The following is a 16,500-nucleotide window of genomic DNA, read 5'->3' on the forward strand; positions in this document are numbered from 1 at the left end:
AATCTGCCTTGAAATTGCTGCTTGCAGAATGTGCGATTGTTCGAAATTCACAGGACGAGCGGCATTCGACATGCGTCGAACACGGAACGCGCGCGTCGACAGGACCACGTTCCTCGCTCGCGAATCGCCGAGCCGCAGTCGCCTTCGCCCTCCGACGCGTCTCCGCTTTTCTCCGCTTGCGACCCTAAAAAGCGGGACGTAGTCTGAAACGCACTTGGAATCTTCTTACGCTAAGCGCATTCCGCTGCCGCGCTGCGCCGCGCGGCGCAGGGTGCGCGCAACTCACAATGACAGCGTGCGAGAAAGAGAGAGAGAGAGGGGGGGGATCGCTGGCGGGAGGATGGAAGGCCGCGATTGATAGATAAATAGAACGAGCAGGCGCGCAGAGGGTGGGAGGGGGGAGTGTAGCGGGAGGAAGAAAACGACGCACCTTGAAATCGGCTCGTCTTAAGTCGCGGCAGCTGGCCGGTTCCTTCGTTTTATTTCGCATGACGGGCATCAAGGACCCGCGCGCGTTGCTTCTGCCAGCCTCTCATAACCGCTTCATTATCCGCCACTTTATAAATACGTTCCGCTGGCTGGCATCGTACGCGCGGGATCCGCCTATCGACGCGCGCTTGGCTTTTACAAAAGTCTCTCTCTCTCTCTCTCTCTCTCTCTCTCGACAATCGAGAAGGCTGACTGCGCGTCGCAGCGCGACGTGCCGGCTCCTCATGACTCCCCTTTCTCAGCCGGCTCGTTAGACCGGGCGACATGTGTACCGCGCGACGGCGACGTCGTCGTCGTCGTCGTCGTCGTCGTATTCCGCGGGGATTTCGTCGGAGAAAGCGCGTTTAGCTCGTTCCCGGCCATTGAGCGCAACACCGCTGACGTTTCCACTCCTCCGTTTGTTCTCAGGAGGAAATCGGCGAGATCATCGAGTCAGCCCCGACGACTCCGCTGCGCGTCGCCGCGGAGGAGCCCAAGTTCCCGAGCCAGGCCGAGAGATCGTCGAGCCGCGCGATCGAGTCGATCGCCAGGTCGAAGCCGTCGGCCGCAAAGTCGCAACACTTGGCGAGGCGGGAGAAGCCCGCGCCGCGAGGCGGCGAGGACACCGGCGACTGGCCGAACAACGTCCTCGCGGAGTTCAACAGCCTAATCGCCCACGAGATCAGAGAGCTGACCAAAGAGAAGACGAGGACGACGGCAGCGGCGCGGGCCGGCCGCAACGACGACAAGGTGGTGCAGTACAAAGAGCTGCTGAACGAATTCGGCTTATCCGACAGTTCCGAGAGCTCCGATCGGCCGGCCAACGGCGATCAGTATGCCCTCTTCGCCGTGGGCGCGCGGGAGACCTCTCGGGACCGCAGGGACGAGAAGCCGGCGGTCGTCGACGACGACGACGGCGACGACGACGACGATGACGACGAGGACGAGGATCGTCGCTGCCTGCTGCTGAACTCCGACTACGACGAGCCGCAGGACCGAGTGATCCCCGACGGGAGGAAGAGCGGCAGCCTGCCGGAGAACCTGCAGGACATCATCGTCGGCAAACGCGGCCGGTTCCACGCCGCGGACGTCTTGAGCTCGGACTACGACGAGCCCAACGGCTGCTTGCCGATGAATCCCATCAGGAACCAGATCGATCGGATCACCTCTAGTCTACCGTCCAAGCTAGAGCGCGAGTGCGCTCCGGGGGACGCGCGAGTGAAGCCTTGCCGAGCACCAAAGACACCCGTAGGATTAAGTTCGAGGATCAATGAGGACAAGGTCGACGCGCTGCTGCGAGTCGAATCATCCGTCGCCGCCGCCGCCGCGGGAGAACCCGAGGAGGTGAACGCGAGGTTGCCGCCGCGGCAGCGATCCGACAGGAAGATCAACCTGCCGAGCAGCCTGACGAACCAAAAGCGCCGGAAAGTAGCGCGGCTGCAGAGGACTCGCCGTGGCCCGGACGACCAGGAGACCATGGAGCCCGATTACGACGATGTGTTTCCGAGCGAGGAGACCGACAGATCCAGGTCCTTGGAGCAGCACGCGCCCAAGTCTGCGCCTGTCACGCCTACCGACGAGAAGAAGCCGCCCTTCTCGAAGTTGCTGAGGAAACGGCACACCCCGCTGTTCCATGAGAGCTCCGACGACGTTGTCCTGGTGAGTATGTCCTCGCTGCCGGACCAGGACCTGCTGCGGCTGAGGAACGACAGGCCCAGCGAGACGAAGAACGACAGGACTGCTGCGAGGGAAGCGTCCGCGACGAAGAAGAGGGCGATCTCGCCGCTGACCCTGCGCTCCGACATCACCGCCAAGAGACTGTCGGAATCGGACAAGGATGTGCGACAGGTCAGCCCGGTGGACCTGAAGAAGTTCTCGCTGCTGCGGCCATGGGGCAACGACGTCGCCGTGGGCTGCGACTTGCCCGAGAGCAACGACCTCGACGGGAACTACGGCCTCCCAAACGACACCTTTGGCAAGCTGGAGCACGCCGAGGTGAAGAGGATCATCGACGAGCAGAACGCGAGAGCTGGCTCCGTAAGTCTGATGTTGATGTTCGTGTGGTTGTTTGTTTCCGGTCGCTGGTTGATATCGAAAGCAGCTGTTCACTTGGCAGGAAGAACAGCGTAGGCGTAGGCGAACTCGGCGGAAATTTTAGCCGAATCTGATTCAAGATTTCGCGATCGCGCATTCGGGGCAAATTTAATGAAACCGATTAATTAAATTAAATGGTTATTAATTTGATTATTAATAAGCGGTTATTGATTAAACTGATTATCAATACGTCTCTCGCAACACGGGGGAAGAGATTGTCGTCTTCAGGACGAGGCATCTCGTTTTCTTCTTTTCCTCGGTGAAAACTCACCTGGTCCGTTCACTGCCGCGTCAATTTGATGAATTTTTCCTTCTCGTGTACGACGTTTCTCTAAATCCGATCCGAAAGCTCGCCGGTGGAAAAGCTCGAAAGTATATCGAAACACGCGAGTTACACCGCGCAACGTAGATAATCACACGGCGGAGCTCGCACTGATTAGTTTATCCGATTCCGCTTGCAGTTGCCTATTTCCCTGCAGTCCCTATTGTCGAGAATACGAAACGGCTCGGGCTCCTGCTGCCCGAATAGCCCGCCCATGGACACTCTCGCCTGCTCCGACGTGGCGACCCAAACCTCGCCGGCGATTTCGAGGAGCTCCAGCTTCACCTGGGTCAGCGATTGCGACTCTCCCCAAGGTAATTTTCGTGTATCATTCGGGTTGCTCTCTCTCTCTCTCTCTCTCTCTTCTCCTCTTCCCTCCCCCCCCCCTCTCTCTCTCTCTCTCTCTCCTTCTCTCTGTCCGCACGATATATATTCATGAGATTAGTTAACGCCCGTGAAATTTATTTCCGTTCTGCCTCTCCGTAATCCAGTGCGCGTCCATCGCGCAAGGGTTCCGTTTATCGATGATTTACGTTTAGATTAACTCGCCGCTTACCGGCTTACCTTTCGGGCTCGCTCCTCGGGCCCGTCGAAGCCACACACAGACGCACACAGCTGTTTCGGCTAATCTTTTCGCGCAATATTGAATAACGAGGCAGAAGGATCTTTTCACGGAGAAAATCCCGTGATATATTTATTTTCAATATCTTCCTGGCTGAGAGGACATTTCCGAGTGATTAATAATCGCGCGAGAACGCAAACAGCTGCATACGTCTTGTTTCGTTGACACACCTTGTCAACATTATGAAAACTTCGAAGATGTGCGAGAAGTAGAGTAGGTTTTTACACCGGAATAATATGTCTCGAGAGAAAAGTCGAGACGGCAGTTTCGCGGAGACATCTCGAGTAAGAGAGGCTAAAGCGCGCGATATTAAATATTATTCCGCGGAATATCGTTCGTACACCGTTCGACGCCGTAAAAGTTCCAAGCGTGCGTAATTCAGCGGGCGAAGGCGATAGGCGCAGCGTTAATCCTATAGACCCACTTACAGTTTGTTAAATTGCTTTTCCCTTTCTCTTTCTCTCTCTCTCTCTCTTTCTCTCTTTCTCTCTTTCTCTCTCTCTCTCTCTCTCTCTCTCTCTCTCTCTCTCTCTCTCTCTCTTTCTCTCTCTTTCTCTCTCTTTCTCTCTCTTTCCACCGTAGCCGAGTCACAATTAGATTCGCAGTCGTTGCAAGACGAAAGCACGTTAGACCCAGTTTCTCCGCAAGACACCGTGGACGACGACAACAGATCCTCGTCGTCGTCGCAGGAGCTCTTACAGAGCATGGACGAGATTTCCTCCGGAAGTCTGTCGCCGGACACCACTGACAGAGCATCTCCGCTCGAGAGCGGCATCGGCACTGCGAGTCCTCCCAGAAGCACCGACCGGCGGCTGACCAAACGTGAGATCGCTTGAAGATATTTTTCAGTAGCGTCTCTTTCGTAGATCGGTCCCGAAGACGAACCGGCAGATTCGTATTTTCCGTATATTTTCCGTACACCAAGAAAGAAAGTAACTTCAGAACAAGCGGGATCATCTAAATTTTAGAGGGTTTTATTCTTAGGCGTGGCCTCAAGAGGATTCCTCTAAGATCAAGAGGAAAATATTATAAACTGATTATTCTTAAAGTTAGAACGATTGTATGTTATGTGTATAATGCAAATCTTATCGATTTTAATATAAATTCCCTCTTGTACATAGATTATTTAATCTTTTTTTAAGAGGATTATTATTTAGTTGCACATACCTTTTTTAAAAAAATGTTCCAAACATTCTGACCTATGAGCATATGATTATTTTTTCGTTCATGTCTGGAAATAGAGTATGACTGAACCAAAAAAGCCGATATGTAAATCAACATATTCCTCTTCATATAAGAGGAAAATTAATCGATATAAGAGAAAATCCTCTTGAAATAAGGGAAAACGGTTAGAATAATATTTAATAAATTTTAGATGAATGATACACTTTAATCGCTTTATCGAAAGAAGAATCCTTTTTCTGTTTTCTAAGGCTTCACTTAGAATATGAGGCTATGAAAAAAATCACTTTACAAATAGAATACGTTTTTTTGGGTGTAGTCCTCGAATCAACGAGGTCTTATCAATCTCGATTGATCTTGCTAATTTGTTTTACATCTCTTTGTAACACACGCCAAAAGTCTGAGTTGAAGGGGAAACCTTTGTCGCCTACACGCGCTTGAACGCGTTATCGCGGGATCGGCGAAGAGCGGGGTTTGCTGAAATCTCGATGCACTTGTACCTTGCGTAGCGTCAACGCCGAACAAATGCCACCGTAAGGAGACGTGGGAGCGGATCCGGCGACGACCGTCGAAACTGAACTCGCGAAGCGACAAGAACTCGCAGGACGTGTGGGTGAAACGCGAAAGCGTGCACACGCAAACGAAGAAGAACGACGACCAGTACTCGCAGGAGGCGATAGACAGCAGTAGCGGCCTGGATGACTCCTTGCCGAGGATCAAGGCGCCCCGGCCTACGAATTTACCGCTATGTGAGTCACGTTTAGCGTAGCCTCCGAGTCTACCTCCTACGCGTCATATCGAGACTGTTATCCCCCCGCCTCCCGCCTCCCGCCTTTTATTACATTCGGCATACGAATCGCTTATAGGGAAAGATTATTTTATTTTATCAGCTCAGTTTTACGGTCAACTCTTGATCGGAGGTAATCCACTCTCTCTCTCTACGTTGATTTATATGTATATTTATCTCATCGAAATTTTATTTATATCAGATCGCGGACCTTGCGGATCATTTCTCATGAATGAACCAACGCGAAAACTGATTAAAGATTTTTTTTCACACAATTTATCGTTTATTATTCTTCGCTCTTTGCATTGTTAAAAATGACGATAATTTAACGATTAACGATCTTCGATTTAAATCAATCGCGTACACTATTACTCTTCTCGTTCCCACGTTTCATAATAGTTTATTTCTCTTTGCTTTCCCAAGGTCAAACTCAACAGACGTCCATGTTTGTTTACCTACTCGTGTTCGCGGCCTTCCCCGACATTCCCAAGAAATTTGCAGATATCCAGCTACACGAATAATTCTAATGTAAACAATTTTTTGTCCACTTTAGCCTGTCTTTCTGCGACAGGCTTGTCCACAGCGAGCAGTTCATTGAGTTCGGGCGAGCTGCTCGAGACGCCGCCTCGAGCGCCGTCGTCACCATCCGCGGCGAGTCTCCAGCTGAAGCCGGAACCCCTGGCCGTGGAAATGGGCGGAAAGAGCAGCAGTGCGCCGTTACTGGAGAACAACGACGCCGAGGACGCCGAGAGAAAGGTGCCGGTGAGTGTCTCTCGTGTAAATACATCGAATTTCAAGAGATTATTATAACACACGGAAGGAGAGTCGATCGTCGAAAAATATAGTCTCCAGGCTGAACACGCGCCAGGCTAGATTTTTCTCTCGCTCGAATCTCCTCTCGAGCCAGTTATCACGCCGATATCGTCGAATTGTCTCTCGGTGAAAGTAGAGGGAACCCGCTAAATATCCGTCCGCTTATCCGGCATTGCTACGCATTCATTGCCGTTGCGCCAAGATAACGCTCGCGAAAATCGCGTCGCATTATCCCGAGCGGATCAGCCGTCTTCATAAACTTGTAACGCGGCCGAACGGCGCGTGTTTGCGTAAATCGACGTGCGCGGGCAAAAACCAGTCGTCGAGGTCCGCCGGTCGTCGCGGAGGCTGCTGTTCTCTCTCGCGCGCGGAGTGTGTACAAAGGTATGTAACATTTCCACTCTGCGGCGTCGGAGACGACGTTATTTCACGTGCGCAAGAGTCGCGCGGAGCGACGGCGACGACCTTCTCTCGCACATTCGCGAGATCCGCCCTTCGAGGGGGAGCGAAGAACCGCATCGGCGCACAGTGGGGCAAGACTGATATGTTTTGTTCAAAATGGTCTAGAGACCTCGAAACTTCACGAAATGAAACAAATTTTTTTTTAGTTACTCGTTGAAAGATAACGAAGAAGACTGTCTGAGCCGATTTTCGAAAAAATTCAACCCTAAGGACCTACAACCCCATAATCCCATTAGAAAAATACACAACCCAATAACGAACCCTTTCACCCAATAGCTCAGTCACACCAGACTACTAAAACTCGCAACATAACAACTCCATAACCCTATAACCCTATAACCCAAAGACTTATAACGGAATAACTATAAAATCAATTACTACAAGTGATAATAAATTCATAACTCAATAATACCATAAACAATAACTCCATGACTCCATATAATTAAAATGAAAACTATAATAACTAACTATAGTAACTTTGCTCATAGTCTAGCACAACCCGAATTAGCTACACTTTCAGCTGAACAACTGTATTCATATTGTTTATAGTGTTATTGGATTATGATTTTATTGTCACTTGTAGTAATTGATTTGTAGTTATTGCGTTGTAAGTCTTTGGGTTATGGGGTTATTAGATTATTATGGAGTTGTTGCGTTGTGTGTTTTAGTAGTGTTGGTGTGACTGAGCTATTGGGTTTTAGGATTAAAGTTACACTGATAGAAAAATATAGTTGAATTAACTATAATCTCACTATATTTTACAGTTCATTTTGGCGTCAACCATATTTTTATAGTTGGTGGAACCTGCAAAATACAGTAGAATAAACGCCAATATATAGCCAATGATTGTCTTAAATAATTGTTTAGTTACTTTTACCACATATATGGTAATTTCTCATTCACGAATATAGTGAGATTTAATATTCATATAATTACATCATTTAGCAAATATTCTGGTAATATTGACTATATAAAAGAGTTATTTTACCTACCATTTTATATTTGTATCCATACAATAATTTTAGTTTAACTTATTATAATTCTTAGTAAAAATATTATATGATTGGTTATACCATGCCTATATCGTAATTATTACCGATATTACTTACTATAAATAATACTTACTATAAATATGATATTTCGGACTATAATTTAGTTATTATATCATTATAGTTCCAAATATCATATATTTTTCTCTCAGTGTACCGATTTATGTGTTGTGGTTTTTCGTTATTGGGTTGTGTATTTTTCTAATGGGATTATGGGTTTGTAGGTTTTTGAGGTTGAATTTTTTCAAAAATCGGCTCAGACAGTCTTTTTCGTTATCCTTCAACGAGTAATTAAAAAGAAATTTGTTTCATTTCGTTAAGTTTTGAAGTCTCTAGACCATTTTGAAGAAAAAAATGAGACGCAGCGACGCAGGCGACGGTAGCGCAGCGCGTTCAGCTGGCCACGCTCACTCCCCATCTCGTCCTTGTTTATATCCTGACTGCTCTTCTTCAGCGCGCGAACACGCGCAACGCCTTACGTAAGCGACAGCCAACTGACGTCAAGTCACCGGCGCGGCGGCTTGAATCGCCCCTTAAAATATCGATAGCTAACTCGAGCATGACTCGTCGAGCGAGAGGCTCGCTCGCTCGGTCTCCTTCTCCCTCCTGCCCCTCTCCTTCTCGACGTTTACATCGCGGGTATCGTCCTGGACGCGACGGCGGGCATTAATCGCGCGCGGCAGCGAAGCGTGTAGTACGGCGCTCGGTATCGAGATTACCGGCGCGGTATCGCCGCGGCTACACGGCTCTCCGTAGCCTCGGACCGCGCCGCGTTCGCCACGCGGAGATTCGCGTTCACGGGCCGCTATTAGTCTCTGCCCACGTGGTGAACGCACGTCGGCCGACATTGACTATCCAGCCGGCGGCACGTCCCGACGCGAGCGAGCGAGGAGAGACCATGGAGACAGAGAGAGAGAGAGAGAGAGAGAGAGAGAGAGCCAGGAGTGTCGTAAGATCGACACTTTGTTGCCCCGATGAGGGGCCCATCGGGTCCCGACAGGTATACCCACCTGTCTCGCGAAGGGAGTCCCTCGCGAAAGCAGTCAGCTCGTCGCTCTCCGCTCCATGGGAACCGGTCGAGCCGCGATCGAGCACCGTGTGAGGAGTCTCTCGCCTGGTCACGGCGTTAGACGCGCGCGCCTTTAAAGTGCGCGTCATTGATCTTCTATGATTGATCGCCCGCGGGAGTAATTAATCTCCGCGAGTCCCTCGACAAATTTCGGCGTGGGAGCCCGAGATACAAATTGCCGAGCGAGAACGGTCGGCGGCGGGGCGGTCGCTTGCGGATCGACCTGTCGCTGAAAACGCCTTCTTCGTGCGTCCGTAATGACGGGCGAGGCATTTTCGCGGCGATCGTCGATCCTCGAAGAGCAAACTGCGATACTACGAATACGCGGAAATTAATATTCCAGTGAAAATATTCCGCTGAAAAGTAGACGTTTCCGCTTGGCGGTTCGTTTCTCCAACCAATTTGCACGGAAGAACGCAACGGCGGAATCGAGTTGAATTCGCCGATTGATCTCTCGACAACGCGCGCTTCTCGTCGAGCAAGTTGCCGCAAACAGTCGATCAGCGGCTGGTCGATCAGCGGCTGGTCGGCGGGTCGAGCGGCTGATTAATTTCAGCTTGGTACTTCCGTGTTTCCCGTTCAAAGATACTCGGTAATTAGCCGGCTGTTTACAATGGCGTCCAGCGGAGCAAATGGACGAGCGGCTAAATAGGTCGCGCTCATCCCGTGCGCCGTTTCCCGCGTTCTTCCATCGGCGCTTCTCTCGCTCTCGAAACTGTGCCTCATCGTCTTTCTCTCTCGCTCGTACACGCGAAATAGCCCGCATCGTGGACATTCGCTCCATGCGCGAGAATCGTGCAAGGTCAGTCTTTGACGGGCAAACTCGTCGCTCCGCATGGACGCACTTGGAATGGGCCGAGTCGATATCCTATTTGCTTCAAGTATTTTCGGCGCGACCGATTGCGAGAGGGTATAAGCTGGATCGCGCGAGTCGCAGCGCTGCGCATTTCGCATTCCATGTGCGCGCGAATAGGTCGCAGGTCGACCTTTGATGCCGCAGTAACGTGCGCGCGCGCGCGCGCGAGCGAGCGAGCGAGCGAGCGAGCGAGTCTCTCTCTCTCTCTTCGCGAATTTATCCCCGCGGTTTTCGTAGGACGGTGGCCGCGTATGCAAATTATCAATGAAGTGTCAGTACACGAGGAGGTTCGCGCTCGAGTGAGCACGCTGCCTCGGTAAACTGGCCGCGGCGTTGCACGAGCGCGCGGAAGTCGCGCGTGAACACCCGGTACCGGATTGCCCGTGTTGCTGAGCGATCAAAGCTAATGGGGTAGCCAGCCGTGCTGGCGTATTAATCGGTTGGCATCCCTCGAACCTCGAATATAGCCATGGCCGTGTGTCTGTCATGTACGCGTGCACGAAGGCCGCCGTGGAAAACTTGGGCTCTCCCTCTCTCCCTCTCCCTCTCCCTTTCTCTTCCGCTCTGTAGCCCGGCTGAACTTTAAATGCGCATCTCTCTCTCTCTCTCTCTCTCTCTCTCTCTCTCTCTCTCTCTCTCTCTCTCTCTCTCTCTCTCTCTCTCTCAAATCAGTGACGCACGATTATTTGCCTGCCGAATCGGCAGGCACGATAGAAACCTCTCATTTGTGTGTCTCCCGCGCGGTTGAAGTCTCGGTTAGCCGCAAATTCGGTCTTGCAGGAGTTATGAAACTCGTGGCCGAATTAAAGCGCTCGACTTGCTGTAGCATTTGTCTCAACATTGATGTCTACACTTTGCGTGGGAATTGTATGCGCGTTTGATTCTTCTCGGTGGTCCTTTTCGAGGAACACTGCAAAAGTCGACAGGTTTTGTCCCAAATTCTCGGACATTTTTCTAGAAATTTCACGAGAATCTTTCTCTCTCTCTCTCTCTCTCTCTCTCTCTCTCTCTCTCTCTCTCCCTCTCTCTCTCTTTCTCTCTCTGTCTTCGTTTATAACACCGAGAAGGACAATTACACGCGCACGCGGGAACGTCGCGGAATAAAATAGAGATCAGAGACATTTTTGTTTTGAAAGCTGGCAAGATTGCAGTGACGCAATCGCGCTTCGTTCGTCCGTAATGCACGCTTCTGGAAATGTGACGGATCAAAAGGGAGATACGATTGTTTGAGCGCGCGGAGGAGTTTTCAGCAAGAGTGTAGCGCATCTCTCTCCGCGCCGCATTGTCCCGTCCCTCGTACATTGTTCGAAGAACGGGGTGACTCAACGGGATCCTGAGAAACGACGTAACTCTTGTTCGAGAATTTCGCGGGGCCTGCTTTGAAGCCTGGCAAAAGCCACGGAAAAAAAGGAGAGAAACGCGGCCACGCCTGTTCGGTTTCTCTCGTGAAATATTTGACGGGCGGGATCTAGGATTTTTCAATATACGGCATCGATATATACACTCGGAGAGAATGTCCGCGACACTTTTACGATCGCGTAACGGCGAGGTCCCTCCTCGCAGTCACGACTCACTTTGTGATCTCGCCTTTATTCCGGCCTTTGTTTGCGTTAATTTCAATATGAATCATATTTTAACGACGGTTTTAATAACTGAGCCCCCAAGAGTAACGACGCCGACGGGACGATTAAAGAGAGAAAGAGGGAAAGAGAATGAAACGTGAGATCTCCCCGAAGTCTCTCCTGACAATATTGAGCTCAACGTCGCCGCTCGGTCGATTCCTTCGCAGGTTTCACGCAGCGTGAATATTTTTCCTTTATTATGAATTCTCTTCTTTATTTTTCCTTAACTTTTACGTTTCTCACGATTCTTTCACGCTTCGATTTCGCGTTCCCGATAATTGCTTCGACGTTCGCCTTTTTTGAGGTGAAAACACGTGCGCCGTGTGCTCTATTCCGCGGGTCAATCGCGAGATTCTCCCTCCCCCCCATTTTCATTTCAACGATTATTGGAGGAATATCGATCGCCGTGGTGTATACGTTCAATGAGACGCGACGTAGATAAGGTCACGGCTGTCCGTTGTTTCCGAGGCCGACCGGCTCAATACCGCAAGTGGGTCAGGGTTCGACCACGTCGATTATTAGTTAACCCCCGTTGCTAGGAAATCACGAGGAAGCTAGGATTCGCTAGTATCGAGACGAAGGCGCACGGCGAATGTTCCGCTCAGCCGTGCAACGGGGCAACTTCGCTCTCGCTCTTGCGAGAGACTTCGACCGCTCCGAGACGACGCATCGCGTTGTCGCGCTGAAAATCGCAACAATAATGCAACTCCTTGATTTACGCGCAGTGCGATCTCTCGCTGAAGCCCGCTGGCGTTTCACGTAGCGCACACGCATGACGCGGTCCTTTGGGCCGCTACCGAGTAAAAAATTGTTCTAGGGCTATCCTCATGAAACATAAAGGTCCGATAAGGATGAAAGTAGGATGCCCTAAAAAGGGATGCCTCATTTATTATCACATCAAGCCCTGAGATGAATCTTTTAGGGATACCTTGGATTTTACGAAATAAGGTTTTGCTAGGGGAAGCTGCTAAGAGCCTTGGAAGAATTTTTTAGGGATGTCTTAGACCTTACGATGCCTTAGAAGGATCTTTTAAGAGGTTGCTTTAGATATACAAAATTAAGTTTTGTTATAGAAAATTTATAAGATCTGAATCTGCGTGTAATAAAATTATCATAGTTTAGTATTGTTTTAGTAGATACGCTCTATCCAGTTCTCTTAAAGATTTTTTAATCATACCGCAATTGAAAACAAATTTTATTAGTTTTCTTAGTTGTCATATTCATTAGTCTCTTCTAAGGATTCTTCTAGTATTGCCTTCGCGTTTTGAAATGCAGCAAATTTTAATAAAAACAGTAGCAGGATTTTTATGTATAAAGAATGCTATATTTCATCGTAAAGTATGCTATATTTTTAAAATAAAAATATCCTGTTGTATACTAAAAAGATTATAAAGAAATAAAGAAATTACAGTCTAAATTTCTCGGAATAAAGAAAAGAACGAATATTGTTACTCAAGCAGTAATAAAAATATTTCCTTATAAGGGCCTATTAATATTGTCTTACACTGTAGGAAATTATGTGTTAAATTTAACAAATTTCGTGAGTCTCAAATCATCCACTCTCATTAAATGTTATGTTAATTTAACATACAGCAAATATGTTAAAAAGTAACACGCATAATGTGTAAAAAATTAACACGAAAATTTAACATTTGAATGCCATCAAGAATCACAGTTTGTGTTAAATTGACATACAATGAATGTTACTACAACATTTGGGAAAAGTAATGATCTATGATTTGATGAAATGAAAATGTTAGATTGACATAACCTATGTGTTAAAAATCCAATCTTTACATACCAGAAAACACATGAAAAATATGATAACAAGTGATAACCGTTATGATGACGAAAGTACAACACATTTTAGCTGTTGACTTTAACATATAAAATATGTCATAGCAAGAATTCATGCATTTACATATAAATTGTGTTATTTTAACACTTAGGAAATGTTATTTCAATACTTGAAAATAGTTAATCTTAATTTGACACAATAAAGTCTAAGTGACACAACAACGATATGTAAAATTAACACATGACTGTGTAAAAAATTTAACACAAAGCTTTCTACGCACGAAAAATTTTAACAAAAGTACGAAACGTTTTTAACTGCGTATAATGATCCGCTAAACCATTTGTTACCTATCTTGTAGGGTCCTTATCTTTCTAGGGCTCGATTAATGTTAGGGAAAAATAATTACCAGAGGCCCTTACCAGAGAGCCTTGTTGATTTTTCTACTCGGGTATCCCTGTGCGCGAAACAGGCTTTACTAGTTTACTAACTGGCCGTTGAACGATCGAGCCAATTTATCGCGGGCGACGCACCTGCGCCGGGAGCGGCGAGCTTTTCGACAAGCTTTTGATACCCGTTTCTTCGTTGCTTTCAGAGCTTGCAGCAGCAGCCGCGCTCGCAGTCGGAACGGCAGCTATCAGGTGAGTCTCTCCGCGAGACGCGACCCCGCGCCCCGACGGGGTTGAGCTGAGCGAGTCGCGCCGTTCGTTCGTTCGCCGGGCGCAACTGTTCGTCCGGGCGAACAGGACTTCTCGACAGGACGCGGCGCGCTCGCCGCCGCGGAAAAACGACCGCGTGCGATTTCAAGGCGATACCGGCGGCGCGGCCCACGCGCGAGTCCGCTCGCGTGGGCGGACGCGCGCGGCGCGCGTTCTCTCTCACGCGATTCTCCAGCGACGCGATAAGTGGCTCTCTCGGTTTGTTGTTAATCTCCTCCTGCGCGTTAATCCGCCTGCCGAGCGCGCTCGCACGCGCTCCAGGACGCTGTATACGTGCGTGCGTGCGTGCGTGCGTGCGTGCGTGCGTGCGTGCGTGCAGCAGGAGAGATAGAGGCGGCCACGTCCGACGCGGGAGAGCGAGATTGATTATTTATAAGTGCCTGGTACTCTCTTTTGTCACCTGGCAGTCCTCTTACCGGAGGAGCGCTCATGGCAAATTGATGGGTGGAATACGCGTATTGGCTTCTCTAAATGGCGATGGGCGATCTCGATTCGGTTTTCGTCATCAGTCTGTTTCTGCGAAATTCAATTTTTCAAATCGACCCCTTCCTGCTCGGTTTTGTACAAATCGATTTCTGCAAAAGTGACTTGGGTTCTTCGTTAAGCGATAATAACGTTAATGAACAAGTATATCAGGGGATTGGAACCCGATTGTCTGTTGGAGAGAACTGTGTAAAAGGATCGAGTGGGAAAGAATCGAGCCGATTTTTCTCGAGGAAACGATCGATTTCCTGAAGATCGAATCGAGATCGCTCATCGATAAGTTTCTAAATAACGCGCGCAAGCGCAGCGCTGATTTAATCGCTTATCGGAAATAAATTTGCTGTTCTAAATTCACGGCCGACTCCGTTGCTCGTACCGAAGCGGGAAAAATGATCGTTTCGAGTGTTGCATAGTGTGCATAAACAATACACACAGCGCGCGCGCGCGCGCGCACGCACACACACACACACACACACACACACACACACACACACACACACACACACACACACCACCACACGCGCGCGCGCGCACACACAATTGGCGGCGGGCCCAAACGTGTCCTCTGCTGATCCGCGGCTGATTACAATTGAACGAGCGACGGTTGTCAGCTCACGATCTGCCAATCCGCCATTAATTTGCTCTCTTCTCCCCGCGGGGGAGAGGTGCAAACGAGCTCCGACACGGGCGATAATGAATATTGACATGTGCGATCGCGAGGCGAACGAAACGGGAGGGAAGCCGCGTCGGGCGGTCGGTCTGCCGAGATCGATGCCGATCTCCTCGGACGATATCGACCGAGCGCTATCGTCCGATAACGAGTTTAGCGCGTAATTAATTCCCCTCGCGAGGGAGGAAACGGCGGTAGAGAGCGACGCGATGAAATGCAATTTGCGGCGGCGCGTTGCAAACGGCGGAATTTTCGCCCTCCGACCGCGATGATACCGTAATGCGCTGTCTGAAGGTTCATTACGCGGAGGACTCGCGGCCGCGACCGCGTGACTTCCACCGGCTTGACTTAACGCGCGTGTAATATCGCGCGCGCCATTTGCGCGCCACGAAATTAATCGAAGGCACCCGAGGCGGCGCGACCTGCGCGTAATTTTCGACGTGCGATGCTCCGACATTTATTCGGTTACGCTATTTTTTCCCGGGGAGGGGGGGGGGAAGGAGCCGATTATTCTTTGCGAGTCGCGAAGAAACGCGCATCCATTTGCCCAGCCTGTATGTGCGATCTGGCTCTCGATAAATATCGAGAGGTCCCGTCATATTAAATAATGTAATTTTATTATATCATCAACTTTTTAATGCCCCGAGGAAATTTATATTTACCGTACCGAAGAGGTAAAGAGATTTATGGATATTATAGGATGAGAGATCGTGCACGCGGTGGGATACAAGACAGAGGAAGAGAGAGAGAGAGAGAGAGAGAGAGAGAGAGAGAGAGAGAGAGGGAGGGAGAGAGAGAGAGAGAAAGAAAGAAGTGGAAGTTTAATTAACTTCTCGTAGAAATTGGAAAAATAATGATATAAAGATAATGATAGATGTCGAGAGATTCAGCTCGCAGCTCGGCCCTCGTCTTCTCCCGCTCTGCATGAGAAAGTTCCATCGCTTCCTATTTCGAGCGCTCACGCGCGTGCGGTTGTATTGTGTCGAATTCGACCGCGAAAGTTTAATTAATTATCGACGTGGACTAATTGCTTTCTCGCGGTGCGATCTCGCGGTGCACGACGTGATTATGACTTCCGGTATACACGCAGGTGGGCACGCCCAAAGCCAGAATGCGTCCGCGTAGATGCGCGGCGATGCACTTTCCTTCTCGCCGAAGGCGAGATCGAATCGGCCGACTTAAGCGGCGCGCTTAATCGAATGAATCTCGCGATAGGAATATAGGAAACGAAAAGAGCGGACAACCGCACTGCGCGCGCGATGACTCTTGACAGAGTGGAAAATCGGCGATACCGCAGCCGCGGCCGCAGCCGCCTTGAACTAGAAAATTACTTCCCCGGCGCCGCGGCGTTGCGAGAAAAAGGAGAAAGGATCTATTTATTATCCGCTTCGAAAATAAAAGCCCGCCCCGCATTATCCTCGCCGAGGAACTGTCCGTTTCTTTACGATCCGCCGATTATGCGCATAGTAATTAGTAATTTCGTTGCG

The 16,500-nt window shown here is 49.5% G+C and overlaps 1 protein-coding gene across 3 annotated transcripts in view; it reads left to right on the forward strand.

Annotated features, from left to right (window-relative positions):
* cv-c (RhoGTPase activating protein) overlaps positions 1–16,500 on the forward strand; it is a 319,469-nt gene that overhangs the window by 100,492 nt on the left and 202,477 nt on the right. For 2 of the 3 annotated variants that reach the window (XM_025300750.1, XM_025300751.1), the window contains exons 3-8: positions 898–2,505; positions 3,024–3,198; positions 4,089–4,328; positions 5,198–5,437; positions 6,029–6,237; positions 13,737–13,782. In XM_025300750.1, the coding sequence (XP_025156535.1) occupies positions 898–2,505; positions 3,024–3,198; positions 4,089–4,328; positions 5,198–5,437; positions 6,029–6,237; positions 13,737–13,782 (2,518 nt within the window). The remainder of the gene's footprint in view (positions 1–897; positions 2,506–3,023; positions 3,199–4,088; positions 4,329–5,197; positions 5,438–6,028; positions 6,238–13,736; positions 13,783–16,500) is intronic. The other variant, XM_025300752.1, reaches the window with a different exon arrangement.

This window comes from Harpegnathos saltator, unplaced genomic scaffold (genome assembly GCF_003227715.2).
Source record: "Harpegnathos saltator strain DR-91 unplaced genomic scaffold, Hsal_v8.6 scaffold381, whole genome shotgun sequence".
Classification (NCBI taxonomy): domain Eukaryota; kingdom Metazoa; phylum Arthropoda; class Insecta; order Hymenoptera; family Formicidae; genus Harpegnathos; species Harpegnathos saltator.